The following is a 17,272-nucleotide window of genomic DNA, read 5'->3' on the forward strand; positions in this document are numbered from 1 at the left end:
TGCCACTCCGCAAGGCAGAGACTTGAAGACCTTGAAGTGCTGCAAGAGAGTCCTTCCTCCTTCATGTTACATTTATTTGTTTAGGACAAAATAGCCCCTAATTGTAGCCACGTTTCCAAAGGGCATGTAAGTGCTCATCTGGGAGAGCATCAGCTGAGATAAACCAAAGGGGAGCCTCTCTCTCTCTTTCTCACTCTTTCATTCTTCATTAACTCACAGGGCTACAGCAATCATTGCATGAGGCAGGCAAATATTTTCTCTCCACGATGAAGGTTTAGATGAAAACAGCTTCACTTTAATTAGGTCTTTATGGGAATATTTAGCATCTTTTGCTGCTTTCCTTGTTTTCATATTTCATATCTTTTATGTTTTAAGCTTGAAATTAGGGACATTAGGGTTCACCTTCCGTAACTCACTCGACGTTGTGTCGATATAGTGACTAATATGTATTGTCTAATAAATATGTATAAGCCCAATAAGAATTTGCGAGTGCAATTTGCATGCCTCTCCCCCGGACATACGGGTATAAAAGGAGCTGGAATGTGGCCTCTCATTCAGATTTTTTGTCATTGCGAGAACATGACCATGGCAATGGGAACAGCCACTCCAACCGCCCACCGCCTTCTACCTAAGGGTACGAGGCCGGCCCGGCTGGCGCTGGAGGCGATTTGGGGAGTTCAATGGGTGCCGTCTCGCTGGGTAATTCCCTGCAGATCTCCCATTCCACAGCATGCTCGTCTGCCCCCGTCGAGTTCCGAGATGAGACTAGCTCACCTCACAGCCAGCTTAATGTCTCTTTTTGGGCTAGCGAGCAGGATGAGTCCTCGATCGTTGTATCGGAGAGTGCACTGGCGATATCGGATGCAGAGGATACGGGTCTGCCCACCCACTCTGAGGCCAACGCAGCGCTGACCGCCATGCTTGTCCTGGCCGCCGCGAGTGTTGGTTTGGACTGGAACCCTCCCTCCTCCTCTGAGCCCTTGTGGCTAGATGATTGGTTCCTGGGCTCGGGGCGCAGCTCCCCCCCAGGTCCCTTTCGTCCCGGAAGTGCAAGATGAGCTGACGAGTTTGTGGATGGCACCTTTTTCTGCCTGAACCCAACTTTCCAGCTTGTCCGCTCTCACGACCCTCGATGGTGGGGCGGCCCACAGGTACGTGGAGATCCCTCAGGTGGACAAGGCAGTTGAGGTGTATCTTCACCCACAAAATGCAGCCACCTGGCGGGATTGACCAGTGCTCCTCTCCAGGGCCTGTAGGACTACGTCCTCTCTGGCGACTAAGCCCTCCTGAAAGTACACCAAGCCAAGGCACTGAAAGAGCTGCACGTGGGTAGTCCTGATCCCTCCGGGAGACGAAGGTCATGGCGTGAGCACTCAGGCAGGCGATGTCAACCTTGGTGGCCCAGGAGCGCCACCTGTGGCTGAATCTGGTCAAGATGAGGGATGCTGACAAGGTTCGCTTTCTCAACCCACTCATCTCTCAGATCAGCCTATTCGGTGACATCGTAGAGGACTTTGCCCAGCAGTTCTTGGCGGTGAAGAAACAGACAGAGGTGATACAGCACATCTTTCCCCGGTGTGGCTCAAGATCCCGTAACCCGTCTGGTCAACGAGGGCATTTCCTTGCGACAGCGAAAACCCAGGTGGCTCCACCACAGCCCGAGCCCAGTTCTTGGCCCCAGCGTAGAGCCCCCCGCATGAAGCTGATGTCCCCCGCCTCACGATCCGGCACAAGGACCCGGAAGGCTCCTAAGGGTCTCGAGGATGGCCCAAAAGACCCTCCTCCTCAGTCGTTGTCCCACCCAATGCCAGGTACATGGAGGGTTCCCCTCAGCACAGCCACTTTGGGAAGATTGTGGTCCCATACTGGCCCACCAAGACTTGGTTCTTGAACCTCCTCGTGACAGAACCTCCCTGGTAAATTCCCCAGAGGAAGGACCTTCTTTCTCAGGGAGGGGGCACCATCTGGCACCCGTGCCCAGACCTCTGGAACCTCCACATCTGGCCCTTGGATGGGACACAGAAGAACTAAGAGGCCTACCACCAGCAGTGGTAGACATGATCACTCAGGCCAGGGCAGCTTAATGCCCAAAAGTGGCATTTGCTTGCAAATTGGTGTTCTTCCCTAGGCAAAGACCCCCAGAGATGCACAGTCGGGTCAGTGCTTTCCTTCCTGCAGGAGAGGCTTGGGGGGGGTATATATGTGAAGGTATATGTGGCCACCATAGTGTCACACCATGACGCAGTGCACAGTAAGTCCCAAGGGCAGCACGACCTGATCATCAGTTTCAGAATCTTCCTAGGCCACGCCTCTTCCCTTCATGGGATCTCTCCATAGTCCTCCTGGGACTTTGCAGAGCCCCGTTTGAGCTGCTAGAGTCAGTCGAGCTGAAAGCCCTCTCCTTAAAGACGGCCCTCCTGATTGCGCTCACCTAAATCAAGAGGGTTAGGGAACAGCAAGCGTTCTCTGTCAACGACATTTGCCTAGAGTTCAGTCCAGTAGATTCTCATGTGATCCTGAGACCCCATCTGGACTATGTGCCAAAGGTGGTGAGCCTGCAAGCGCTGCCCCGGGAGGAGACAGACCCTGCCCTGTCATTGCTGTGTCCGGTGTATGCTTTGCGCATCTACTTGGATCACACACAGAGCTTTAGATGCCCTGAGCAGCTCTTTGTCTGCTTCGGTGGACAGCGGAAAGGGAACGCTGTCTCCAAACAGAGGCTTGCCCACTGGATCTTGTATGCCATTGCTTTGGCATACCAGGCCCAGGACCAGGCAGTGACCGCCACTTTGGGAATACGAGCACACTCTACAAGGAGTGTGGCATCCTCGTGGGCACTGGCCAATGGCACCTTTATAGCAGACATTTGCAGGGCAGCAGGCTGGGCAACACCCAATACCTTTGTGAGATTTTACAATCTCCTGGTTGAGCTGGTTTCATCCCATGTTTTGTCAGGTACGAACTGGTAAGTTTATACTAAGGTAATGCGGAACAGCTGGCCGGGTGTATCGCTTGCATATATCGCTTTTCCCCTCCACGAGGCGAAGACGTGCGCTTCTTCTCCCATGCAAGATCACCAACTATGATCCCTGGATGTCCTTCCTCCCTAGCCCTGTGGTTTGCGAATGTGTTGGAGGAATTTGCAGCTGGACCCACAGGTAGAGGTTACTCCGGTAACCCTCTGTGATGTATATTCCACAGTATGGTCTCCATGTCGGCAGACCCGCGTCTCCCTTCGCAGAGCTCTCTCTGCCCCGGTCCTGTGTTTGTAGAGCTCCGCGCCTCTTCCACCACGCCTCTTCCATATGCGGCTGGAGAGCCCACGTGTCGTATTGCCATATGTTACCTCCCCTTCGGGCAGTACATGGCCTCTATGGGGCCTTTTCCAGTTGAAAGAAAAGAATAGGAAAGGAAAAGAACACCTTCCCCGATGCATATAATAGCGTTAGATGGCCCCAGCCCAATCGAATACTCATTGGAGAGAAAACAGAGAGAAAGGCCGCAGCTGGCATGGCCTGCTCCCATGCTAGTTACGTCACTTCCCCTCAGGGGTGTGGGGAAGTACATGACGTCTTGTGGGGCATTGGGGGAGGTTACGTACAGACTGTTGCACCTGCTATTATGCACGCAGCAGATTGCTTGCACCTGTATCTGCAGTTCACGTAACAGGGTTCAGCTGTTGTGGCATTTTTATATAGAGACCTCTAGTGTCACTACATCAGCACAACGTCGAGAAGGGGAAGGTCTTGGTTACTGTTGTAACCTCCGTTCCCTGATGGAGGGAACAAGATGTTGTGTCCCTCTTGCCACAACACTGTTCTATCTGCTGAAATGGCCGGGACCTTGTCTCGTCTCCTCAGCACAAAACCTGAATGAGTGGCCGCATTCCAGCTCCTTTAATACCCGTATGTCCGGGAGAGTGGCAGGCAAATTCCACTCACCAATTCTCTTTGGCCTTTTCTCAAAGATTAGAGGTGTTTGGGGCTCCCAAGGGCAACCCCTAGTATCACTACATCGACACAACATCTCATTCCCTCCATCAGGGAACGGAGGTTACAACAGTAACCGAGATGATTCCTTTTGACCCTTGACTTTTTCAGTCATCCATGATTTCTTGATAAGAATTTTTCAAAAATAATTTTACACTATCAAAGAACAAATTCTAGCTGATGAAATATGAGTATAATTACAATATGTAATAAGGGTGATTCTTACAATACATATCAAAAATATGTTCTAGTCCTATTTTACTCCAAAATCTATGTTAGTCAAGCTTATAATGAGCAGGTGGAGTGTGTGCACACAATCAGTTGCTGAATAAATTGTTTATTTATCTGAAATTCTATTACAGCTTTATTAGTTAAGCACATGCACCTTGATAGTCTTAAAATTTATGTATTTTAAAATGTCTTGAATACAATCAGACTGCAGGTTCATGGTAGATGTCATCTACTGTATTTCTGAACCAGAGGAATGCCTTTCAACACACATTCAACTGGTGGTTTAAATTATATATTACAGAAGATTAAATACAAAATTCTAATAGCTCAGAAATGTAATTACTTACCATGCTTCCAGCATCATGCCTTTCCTAGATTATTTTAAATCTGTATATGTTACATGAGATCAATGCAAGGCTAAATTAAGATTAGAATGAACTTCCACTCCGTTTCTCCAAAAAATGTGTTAGCTTAGGTAGCTTTTCCACAGAGCTGTTAGTTTTGTGCTCGCCTCTTCTCTCTTCTCTGTACTTACAGATATCTTCTGAGTCTTGATCATAAGATCAAACTCTTCATTAATCTGCTTGTATTTCTCTTCTGTGCATGGAGTGAGAGTGATAGCAGACTCGAGCTCCAGGCTCTCGCCACCTTTGTTCTCCTTTTTGCTCAATGCCTGAAGGCCCGCGGAGCACGAACATTGAGACAGAGCAGAGAGAGAGACAAAAAAGAGAGGAAGAGAAGGAAGTGTGAGAGAGCTTGTTTAAGATGTAGGTACTTACACAAAGCCTCTGTCTGCTGATCATATGCAGATCTATGTCGTCGTTGATTTTACGATACTTGTCCTCTGACTCTGGGCTGTGGCCCACCGAATCGTCTGCATCGGGGTCAGGGCTGTCACAACCATTTAGACCCTTCTTTCTCAATGTCTGTAAATATAAGTTTGCACACAATTTAAATACCAACAAAGAACACCATCAGGTGGGTTTGCCATGCATACTGTATTTAAACAAGATTTCATTTAATTTTAATAAAACATATCTTTTTAAACAGAGTTCAAAATTGGCCTTGGAAGGGAAAGGGTTATTAATACAAATAAAGAAACTCAAAGCAATTTTTATTTTTTTTCATGAATTCATGTCTTGTTTGGTTTTAGACCATTTACTTTAGGTTCTGTTAATTATATTTATATAACATAATATAAAATATGCATAAATATTCCTTGTAAGATGGTTTAGAGGAGGTTGTTAAGAGACAACAGGATAAACTCACAGGAACGGCCAACCTAAAATGTAAATATATAACCATTTAACCAGGACTAGATGCCAAAATTAAAAAAAAAAAAATATATAAATGTGATTTACAGCAGTACGGAGTGTCCCTATTGTTCCTATTGCCCCTAACCAGAGAGGGCCTATCCCTGGACCAAATAGAACCAAAGAGACGTGAAATTTAAAACGAATAAAAAATAAGATAAAAAAGAATACAAGGATTCTTTTGACATAACCAAAAAATGTGCGATGGAGCATAGAAGTTGTGACATGCTTGAGCAAACAAGCTATAAAAAACAGAACATGAAAGAATCATGGCCTCTACAATCTATATTAAAGTAGCAGTTTCCCTCTCTGCCACCTGATGGCCACCTTATAGAAGGAATGACATCTACCTCTCAGAGTAGAGTCAACCTGTGATATAGAGTCTGCCAAATAGGAAGAGTTTTGTATAAATACTTGAAAAGTTATCTCTTCTTAATTTACACTTGTCACCATTTCGCTCATTCATTAGACTACTGTATAATATTCCGCTGTCCCGATTCTCCAGTTCAAATGTGCTAATAGCACTATTGCAATATGTGCAGCAAAATTATAGCAGGCAAAATTATTTTGTGTAAAATAAACATTTGTGTAAATCAGAAATAAAAACCTCAGGCACTTCTACAGCCTCATACTAAAAGTTACACAGAACAACACCAAGTCTACAACTGTCTTGCGTCATTATTTGTAAATGGTGCTTGAGGAGTTTGACGTCTCAAAATGAGACGCGTTCCACCAGATCAATTTTAGCTTTAACAGAGGAGATCATTGTGGCGGGAAATTAGCCACCCGCTAATATATGTGCAGCTACCGCTCTCACCCATACAGTAGTTCATCTCTGCCTTCATCTGCCAGTCTGCATTAATCACACACTAATTAATTTATTCTGCTGACATGAGCGCTTGATGAAGACGGGTTTCTCATCCTCTTGTCTTTGGTAAGACATGCTTCTATTAGGTGTTGAAGGATTGTGTTTAGAGAGGCACTGTGTCATGATGTGAGCTTTTACATATTGAGTTGATCAAAAGCTTTGAAGAAGAGTACATAAATGGTTGTTTTATGTGACTGAACTAGAAAATTAAAGTAAAGCTGAAGAAACTTTGAAATACTGTAAAATTCTGTCTCTTTTTCAATAATTAAAACAACAATCCCACCAAAACATCATGGAACCTTATAAGTGAATGATTTGGAGCGCTCTACAAAAGCTGAAAATTTGCTAGTCAAAAAACTCGTTAGTATGCTGTTCTAATACTCTAATAATAATAACTTTATTTTTATAGCACCTTTTAGCAATTTAGCACAAAGTGCTTCAAAAAACATAAAATCAAAACACACTCAATAAAAAAGCACAAAGTGCTTGGTTATAAGTGCAAACACACTGTACATTGCACACACAAATAATGGGTAAAATAATTCATGAGTTTTTATTATACGAACTATTTTTAATAATACATTTCAGTATACAAATAAATATGTGGTTTTTTTTAGTCTAGTCCACCATCTTTAACCCTTTTTTTTAACTGAGCTTGTATCTGTGCAGGATACATGCAATACTGCCTTTGACTTAGCCAAAAACAAGATGTCTTAGGAGGCAGCATAATTAAAAGTGCCATTTCAATAAAAAAGGAAAATTCTGTAAATTTACACAGCCTCATGTTGTTCCAAACTCGTACGACTTTCGTTCTTACATGGAACACAAAAGGAGATGTTAGGCACTGTGTAGGTCTCATTAACTTTCATTGAATTTTTTTCCCCCCAACCCGCTTTTAAGACAAGTTTTAATAATAGTATGAGGTGGCAAAATTTTGAAAAATAGTATGCAACAAACAATAATATATAAAAATGTTTTTTCCTAAGTTTTACCTCTAACCCAAACCTACATTTAACAATAAAATCTAACCCTTTACCCAAACCCTAAACATAAACTCTGTCTTTAATAGGAACATTAAATACAAAACAGAGTTTGGAATGAAACGAGGGAACCGCATATTATTGGTTGGTCTTAAAATGTTATCTTTTGGTACCTGCCAATTCATACAATATCTTATGAATTTGACATCTCATATAAATTATTAAGAGTTTTCATGAGACTGTTGCTTTTTTTTCCTCTATGCATTGAAAGCTAACCGTGAGTAAGGCTAACATTATGCCTTGCATAATTTGTGTTCCACAGACAGTAAGAAAGAAAGTCATACGAGTTTGAAAAGTATTTGGATGAATAATTGTTGACAGAATTTTCATTTTTGTGTGAACTATCCTTCTAAAATGCTGACTTAGTAGGCAGCTCACTAGGTTTTGGAACAGAGCAAATGCATTGCTTCAGACTTTCTGTGTCTTGGGTTGTAGTTCAACGAAATTGGTTACTTCAAATAATTATTTGCCTCAAATGATAGGCTGCCCCCTAACTAGCAGAACTCAGGTACTGCCTTGGTAACGGTGGGGATTTAGCACCAAGATTATGGTGTAGAGGGACATGCATTGATCTAAGGCAGTGGAGTGTGAAGAGGCAGTGCATACTATAGCGTGGTGATGGGAGGGCATGCTGGCTGAGTGAGTGCTCAGGCAAGGATTGGCAGTTTAAGACTCAGCATGCAGCCGCTGTGAACCCCCTGAAGGTCTGCCACTATGCCAGTCATTCCACACATGTGCACCTGTCAGAGTGTCCACACCTGTCAGCAGCCCACACACACACACACACATATTATGCTGTAGGAGGGGAGGGTTATAGTTAGCCAATCACAGAGTTAATCCAGAAGACGTCCATAAATGACTCGCCAAGCTTGATTCACCTCTTTATGATGATATCTTTCTCATGCTCTCTATTTCTAAAAGGAAAAAACACACTTTTATTTCCCAAGAAACAAAGTCTGCTACTTCAATGTTTCTAGTTTTCTCGTCTAAAAATAAGTTACAGTAGACACAAACAGTTTGTAATTGGATCGATCAGCGAGAAAATTCTGACATCTTAATAGCTTCGGTAGATGAAAGCTGTGTGATCTTCCATCCAAAACATTATCGATGAGGAGTAATCAATCTAGCAAAGTGGAAAATGGCCAGGCGGGGGTTGATGGAGGGGAATGGTTGATAAAAAGGTAAAATGCACTGAGAAAGTCAATGGAGAGCTGAGAGAAAAAAGGTTGGGGAGTTGGAGTGGTTTAAAAGAAGGGAGATATACAGGGGAGGCAAGGAAGGGTAACCGATAGAGAGCGAAAGAATGCCTCCTTCAATGGTATGCTCTTAATTAAACTCCTTCACACTTATCTTTTCTGGCTCATTCTGTCAGACCTCCTCTCTCTGGGCTAAAGCCTAAATAATGGACTGATATCAACTATGGTCTTGCAATTCCAGCTGTAATATAGCCAGAGATACTCTAGCTTGAGAAGCCAAAGACGATTCCCTGCAGCCCTTAAGACTGATCGTTTTACTGTACCGTTTCTGGCCTCTTTTCAAAGTCTGACTAGTGTCTAGTGACGCTCTTTTAGACATCTAGTTAAAACCAGGCCAGACTGGAGAGTGACACTGACCCAGACAGTCTGTCAGGGTTTAGGTGTTATTTTCAAGAGGGTTTCTCCAGCTTCTAAGTTTGGGATGGACCTGGCAGGTTGCAGGGAATCTGGAGAGGAGCCCAGATTCAATAGTCTGCTTATCTAGACCAGGAGATAGAACATACAATCTATATTTATATGATATTCAAAAGCCTGACAACAAATACAAAGTGCAGCAGCTTCTTTAATTGGACAGGGCACTAGAGGTGCGCCAGCGCTCTCTCCCCGTTGAACTTATCCAAAATACATGCACTGATAATCACAGCACTGAAACGTCACACTCTTGATGAACTTTGACGTTCAAGAGAAACATTTACATTTGTTTTCTTTAGCTCACGTTAGTAGTTCACAAAAAGAAAAGAAAGGAAAAAGGAAAGAAATAATTTGACGCAGAATTCTATTTTGGCAGTTCACTAACTCTCCTTGCTCAGCACATGTACTAGTGTTCTTCTCATCACAATTAACTATGAAGCCACAAACTCAGAGGTGGTCCCATTAGGCCTACAAAGATGACATCATGTGCCTTAACAGCCACACCTTCACCATGTGCGCTCTTGCAAGTGTGTGTTGGATGTGCACTCATGTGTGTTCTTTGAGTGGGTTAATTATTGTACAAAGTTATACACACTCTTTGCTTCAACAAGAGTGGATGGATGTCAGGGAAGGGGAGGGCAAAATGTTTGTGCATTCAGACAAGTGCATTCAGTAGGGTTGGGAATCGAGAACCATTTAAAACAACTGTAACTGAACAATTTTAATGATGTGTGTTTTCGTTAACATTTCTGAAAATCATCATTCTTCTACCAATACAGATGGAACATGATACAGTATAAAACATGACAATAAGTCTGCAACTTATGTTTTGTCAGCTGTGCACAAGAATCAGCTAAACTTTTAATTTAATTAGTTTTTTCCAACAATTACAAACGCATGTGTAAACACACCTAACACTTAATTTGCAGTACTTAGACCTTTTTTCATAGCATGCTTCATAAACTATAGATAACCTGAATACAAGGTATGAATTTAGGAGTGATAACAAAGACAGCAAAATTGCTAAATACAATAAATTAAATAAAAAATAAAAACAAATGGGTAATAATATTTTTTTTTATTATATAACAATATATTTCTGATTTATTATTATTATTTCTCTGTTGTCTCAAAATATTAAATTATCTTATTATTTGACACTAGGCTGCTGCAACATGGTCTTGTGACAACTCATAACAATTTGTACAATTCAAACTTTTAACAAAAGGTACAACTTTTCCCATAGATGTTATTCCCTAGATACCAACCAATCAACAAAAAGATTTTCGAATCAGTCAGTACATGGTAAATGGTCTGCACTTATTTTGCACTTTTTTAACTTTAGAGGTTACCAAAGCGCTTTACAGTGTGTCCCAATCACCCATTCACACACACACATTCACACTCACACGCCAATGGCGGCAGAGCTGCCATGCAAGGCGCTAGCCTGCCATTGGGAGCAACTTGTATTGGGAGCAACAGTACAGGCATACAATTTTAGGTTTAATTGTAGGTTTAAGTGTTTAGTAGGCCTAGTAATATTGTTCGCTGGTTCATTTATTTTTCTCATGGGAGTAATATAACTTAAGCATGTAACTTATACAATTTCTTATGATTTCACCATCTTGTACTAATAATTACGACTTGTCATGACACTTAGTTTGGTTCCAGATCAAAATATCTGAGGGTGCTTCTGAATTTAGTGGGAGTGCTAGTAGTTAACGTGAAGACGTAATTAAGCACAAACATTATACAATTAAGGTGGCTTAGCACCCTGAAGCGCCCCATTGAACCAGACCTGATGAAACCGGGTTTGGCTGCAGAGCAAACACAATAAGATTTGCTTTCCAAACATTGTCATTTCCCCCCTAATCTTTATTAAAATAACTGTTAACAGAATTATTCTGTAAACAGAATTGTTCAATGATGTTTGTATTCCTTTGCAATACTCATCCCTATCCAAAATTGTTTTGCAAATCCATACTCAACGAAAACCCTGTGCCTTTTTCAATTCTTCTGGGGGACCGCAGAGTTTCTTGCTTCTGTTGCACATGTGAATTTAGAAATTCAGGGAGAGAGCCAGTCTGTCTTGACCTTATTGGAAGCAGATGGCTGGAGTGAAAGCAGGGAAGCCACCATTTCATTAAGTGTGGTTTGAATACGTTATGAACGTGTAGTGACACGGATGTAGATGATAAGGGACATGGGCTCCATATGTGATTATCTGTGTATCTGTGTACAGCATAACATTAGTGTGAGGTGGAGTATCATAAAAGATAATTCTTTTTTAAACTGTTCCATCAGGCCTCTTAGGCTTTTGGAAATGGGCAACTCTTCACTCCTAAAACCATGCATGTCTACTTTACTGTAATTTGCTTGCACTGAGCCCATCCCCATATACACTGTAATCAAACATCAAAGGGACAAACTATAGGCCACCAATCAAATGGTTAATATAAATAATGGTTAAGTAATGGTAATATCATACATTAACCACCTAATTAAAGCTGTCTGTAGTTCGCAATGGATGAACGACAGGAAAATTTCTATCCATTAAAAATACTCCATTCAGGCATTTCTAAAATGTAGGTTATTCTCAAAACAAAGGCATGACTGAAATGACACAGAGAGAAATACAATCTACAAGCTTCAGAGTACAGCGTCAGTATTAATAATTATGATAAACTAAATAAATTAGAGGAAAATTACCTGTGAAAAATAAACAGGTGAAAGTGTGGTTAACATGAAAAAAGTCATACTTTCTTAGTTCAGTGACATATTATTGCCCATTTAACCATAAAGTCAATGCTCAAAAGGGTATCTTTCATTTCTTTCTTTAGGGTCTATAGTTGATGTTCACACAAAACTACCTTCTAAACAATGTGAAAAGCCATAGAACATTTGTGCAATGTTTTCCATAAGCCTGTCAGTTGATTAAGTCTGTACATTGCATGACCATGAAGCATGTCATCTCATATTCTCTCTCCATGACTGTATTAGTAAGAGAGACAGTCAAGTCATTCATATGACCTAATGTACCATCCCATACATGCACACAATGGCACTCAGTCAAGCTAAATAAAGGGGTGCTTATACCAAGGCCATCTTTCTATTTGAAACATGCTGATTATGTCTTTGTCTTTTTTTTAACTTCTAGACGGACAGAAGGACACCTAACATGCACACACTCATATTCCCATATGGACAAAGGGCTGCAATCCTTTTTATGGACATGATGAGTTACAATGCGAACACACATGCAATACATACACACACATCAGTTATCAGCCTTTGTCTGTAGGGGTTCTTATCAAGCAGCTGCATTACAGGAAGGGGCAGAGGGTTTTGAGGAACAATGCACAGGAATCTGACCTCTCTGGCATGACCTTGTGTTTCCACACACTTCACACCCTGTGGGATGGGACACTGCCATCTACACCCACATACTGAAATAGATCGCTCATTCTGACAGTATGATGGACAACCAGAGAGGACAGCCTTGCTTCTTTTATCTTAAACTTTGGGGTTATATCTGAAGATCAGCCTATGCCTTTCATTTCCTGGTAATATGGATTATATAGCAAAGTTAAGATGAGCTGAACTTTGTTTAAGAAATTTGTTGAATCAGAAAATAATAAAAAAAAAAAAGTCAATTATTAATCTTGATTATATAAGTAAGGGAAAATGTACCTGGATGAGCGGTTTGATACGTTTTAATCCCCGAATGTGCATGGTTACGGACCAATATCTTACCATGGATGGCGCCACTTACCTATCAGAATTGAATATTACAGAGAGCCGTGTAATAAATGTATATTGTTACTTAGTGGATGACTGACCCCTCATTACATTAACTTTTACTTGTATAAAAGTCATTTTACTTTTGTCACTTGGAAGCTATGGAAAAGTCATCCAAGGTTTCTCTATGCATTTTTTTGTAGTTTTGGCAAACTAGGCTTTTCTCAGCCAGAACAAGACTTTTATTTTCATTAAATATAGAGTCATTAAAAATCTATAAATAACAACAGTTTTATCTCTGGGATCAGATGTTTAGTGGCACCCCCATGTCTGGCAGTGGAGGGGAGACTGAAATCCAAGGGGAGCAGTTCACCAGAGGACTCATCACAAGTTGTTGAATAAATAGAGACTAGCTTACCCTGTCTCTCCATGCCTATTCTTCTCCAACTGCTTCACAAGCACAATAAGCCAAGTGCTAAATTTAGCAACACAGCACACTATTTTTAGACCACTACAGTTTTGAGACATTTATTAGGGGAAGGATACTAAAAAAAACACACACACACACACAGACCCACACTACACACACAAATGGAGGGAGGAAGGGGGAGAGGAAGGGGCTCCTAATTTGAACACATCTGAAATGCACTCATTTTTAATGTGTTGCCATAGCTTCTTTGCAGCTGTTTCCAATCAGAGGGAAGTGTAGAGAAACATGAGAGATTTGGACAGAGAGAAAAAGAGACAGGGATGGAGAAAGAGAGAGAGGCAGACAAAATGTTCTTGATTTTTCCTCATTGACATCCAGCAGTTTTGAGGCAGAAGTTATTGGAAAGCTGTGGGGTCAACATGATCTGAACTAGATCTGGGGGTGCTGCTCTTCACCGTCTGATTGATGCAATCTGCTTTGAAGGCTCAGGAGTGGTCTCACATGCCTGTCAAATTTTAGTTATTTTTCAACATATCAAGGGTCTATAGGACTGTAAACCTGACCTGACTGTAAAGACTTCTACAACATCATGGTATGCAAGAAGCTAAATCAACCTATAATATAGCACAGCACAATATAAAGACTTCTTAAAAGCCTATATATATATTGTACTGTATGCATTTTTAATGCCTAATATACAACCCCAATTCTGAAAAAGTTGGAACAGTATGACAATTTATAAAAACAAAAATGATGAAAATAATAAAAACTAAAATGAGTGATTTGTAAATTATAATCCCCCTTTGCACTACTGAAAGCTCTGCAACTACACATGATGCTTTACTGTGAATTTCATAGTTTTTTCCCCAAAATGCAACACACTCCAAAAAAGTTGGGACAGTCAAGTGTTTACCACTGTGAAACATCACCATTTCTTCTAATAACACTTATTAAGCATTTGGGCACTGAAGACACAAGTTTGTTAAGTTTAGAAAGTGGAATTTTCCCCCATTCATCCATTATGTAGCCGTTTAGCTGCACAGTTGTACGGGGTATTCGTAGCCGTATGGTGAGCTTCATAACGAGATAAACATTATCAATTGGAGACAGGTCAGGACTGCAGGCAGGGCAATCTAGCTCTCACACTCTCTGCTTACAGAGCCATGCACTATTGAAGCTGTCCTGCTGGAAAATGCAGGAACTTCCATGGAAACGACGGTGCTGGATGGCAGTATATGTTGCTCCAAAATTGTACATATCCATCTGCTTTCATGGTGTTCTCACAGATGTCAGAGTTACCCATGTCATGGGCACTGACACACCCCTGGCCCATACAGACACTGGCTTTTTAACCTGATGCTAATAACAGCTTGGATGGCCCTTTTCCTCTTTGCCCCGGATAACACGACGGCTGTGTTTTTCAAAAACTTTTTGAAATGTGGATTCTTCAGACCAAAAACACTACTTTCCATCTAAGATGAGACTGAGCCCAGAGAAGTCGGGAGCACTTCTGGACAGTGTTGATGTAGGGCTTCTGCTTTGCATAGTAAAGTCTTAACTTGCATCTGTGGATGCAGCGCCAAGTGGTGTTGACTAATAAAAGTTTACTAAAGTAATCCCAAGCCATGATATCCATTACAGATGAATGATGTTTTAAAGTCAGTGGTGTCTGAGGGATCAGAGATCACGCACATTCAGAAATGGTTTTCATCATGTCCTTGAATCTTTTAACTATATTATACACCTGTTTAATACCTCCTGATTCACATCACCTTGTTATTTAAACGTGTAAATTTTTTTCAGTCTTAAATTGCCCCATCTGAACTTTTTTGCCACGTGTTCTTGAAATTCACAAGGTAAAACATCAAATAATGTGTAGTCAATATGGTAAAGGCTGAATATAATTTACAAATCAATACTTTTTGTTTTTATTCGCATGTTTCATACTGTCACAACTTTATAGAATTGGGGTTGTATTAGTAATACTTTTTTTTTGCAAATAATTGTAATTACAGTTATAATACATTATAATATTTAACTATTTGTGATTGCATCTTTAATTAGTATAATGCATCATAACACAAGGTATAACACATCATTTTATGCTTAACATGTTATGAATGCATTATAATTAGGGCTGTCGATTTAACGCGTTAATTCAGTGCGATTAATTTGACTAAAATTAACGTGTTAAAAAAATGTACGCCATTAATCGCAATGCCCTAAGACCGTAATATGGAAGATTCCTGACAAATGCATGCTTGTAGTACCACCTATTTTCTCCAGAGGGCAGTAAGTGAAACTTCAGCTGCATGGCAATGTGCAGTTTATACAGTGAAGAAAAACACACTTGAGCAGCAGAACAACACAGACATGCGTTACGTTCTTGCGTTCAAAACACTTGATGGAGTGCAAATCCGAACTAAAGGATCTCAAGATGTGTTTAAAGATTGAGTATTAAACTATATTTAACTTGACACAGTGACCTAAACATTTTATGTTTATGATACAACACACCCAAGACGCTACACAAGCATGTCTGACAGGCTCTTAAACAAGCCCTCATAATAAATCTCGAACTGATTGATGAATTAACTTGTGAAATGGATTGCTGTGAACTGTATGCCAATGATTGACTTATGATCAATAATATGGTAGTAAATAATACATTGTATTCTAAAGCCAATTTTGTATTGTCTTATTATTAACTCTTCTGCTACAAGAATGTAATACATTTTAATTATCTGAATATTTCAGATAATCATTATTTCATCATTATATATTGAGTTATTGTTATATGAGGGGCTTTCTCAGCAAATATTTGTATCTGCGTTTAATCGCGATTAATTAACCGGGACACCATGTAATGAATTTAATAAAACATTTTAATCGATTGACAGCCCTAATTATAATACATTACTTACACCTCTCTAATACTGGCTTCATAGAAATTGTTACCAGAATAACTGAATATTGTGTCTTTGTTTGAATTATTTTACATGTTTAAAATATGTATATAGTAAATGATTATGTCCAATATTTATACTTGCAATACAATACAAGAATATACCACTGATTATAAAGTGTATTGTAAGTCATTATGAAATATTTGCAATGCACTTTATTATGCATTATATATTAGGGGTGTAACGGTCCATCAATCTGGATCGATACATTGATCCAATAACCAATGATCTAATGTTATCAATACAATCCGTAAATATCAGTATAGAATTTTTTTAAAGATGCACTTTTATTTCAATACTCTCACGTCATCCAAGTCTGTACGCATTTCTGTCAAGCGATGAAGCAACCTTATTACATTAATTTCACTTTATGAGCACTAAATACGTTTTTCATGTGGGACAAGGATATGTACAGGATCTGTGAAGCCAAATTGTGCTATGCTATCTGTGCATGCATCAACCGAGCTTTCCTGGAAATGCAAGCTCCAGACCAATGACATGATCAGTGCATGTCAATTGGGCATTCTTTAAAATGCGAGCTCTCGTGAAAAACGTAGAGCAGCTCACATGCGCAATTAATTCAGGCTTCCATCGATATCATTGCGCATGTGACCAATTTGAAATTTACACGAGAATTTGATATTTAAAAGTACCATGGAGCAGTTCAACCATCATGTGAAACGTCTTGACAATGCAGACATTCTGAACAGCACTAATGAGGGAAAGAGAAATCGCCTGCTGCCCAGCTCCAGCATCAGTTATAAGATTTTACACATCTGCACATCAACACCCTTACTTGCATTTATCCCAGTTAACTGTAACAGAATTTGTCATTGCAACTGTGGAAGTTGTAGCCAAGAGAACCACAGAGAGCATGGCTAGTTGGAAACAAGTTCTTTGAATTGGATTAAACTGAAAAATAAGCTGTAATCAATCAATTGATGATCACTTGTGTGTCACTTGATTTTTTATATTATTATCTATATCATTTTTTTCAACATTTGAACTACCTTATTTTGTTGTGGATGTC

The 17,272-nt window shown here is 40.5% G+C and overlaps 1 protein-coding gene across 9 annotated transcripts in view; it reads right to left on the reverse strand.

Annotated features, from left to right (window-relative positions):
* LOC127638392 (myocyte-specific enhancer factor 2C-like) overlaps positions 1-17,272 on the reverse strand; it is a 92,836-nt gene that overhangs the window by 14,886 nt on the left and 60,678 nt on the right. For 3 of the 9 annotated variants that reach the window (XM_052119913.1, XM_052119895.1, XM_052119904.1), the window contains 2 exons: positions 5,000-5,146; positions 4,756-4,893 (listed from right to left, as the gene is read on the reverse strand). In XM_052119913.1, coding sequence (XP_051975873.1) covers positions 4,756-4,893; positions 5,000-5,146 — 285 coding nt within the window. The remainder of the gene's footprint in view (positions 1-4,755; positions 4,894-4,999; positions 5,147-17,272) is intronic. The other 6 variants (XM_052119945.1, XM_052119930.1, XM_052119958.1 and 3 more) reach the window with 2 other exon arrangements.

Source organism: Xyrauchen texanus, chromosome 4, assembly GCF_025860055.1.
Source record: "Xyrauchen texanus isolate HMW12.3.18 chromosome 4, RBS_HiC_50CHRs, whole genome shotgun sequence".
NCBI lineage: Eukaryota > Metazoa > Chordata > Actinopteri > Cypriniformes > Catostomidae > Xyrauchen > Xyrauchen texanus.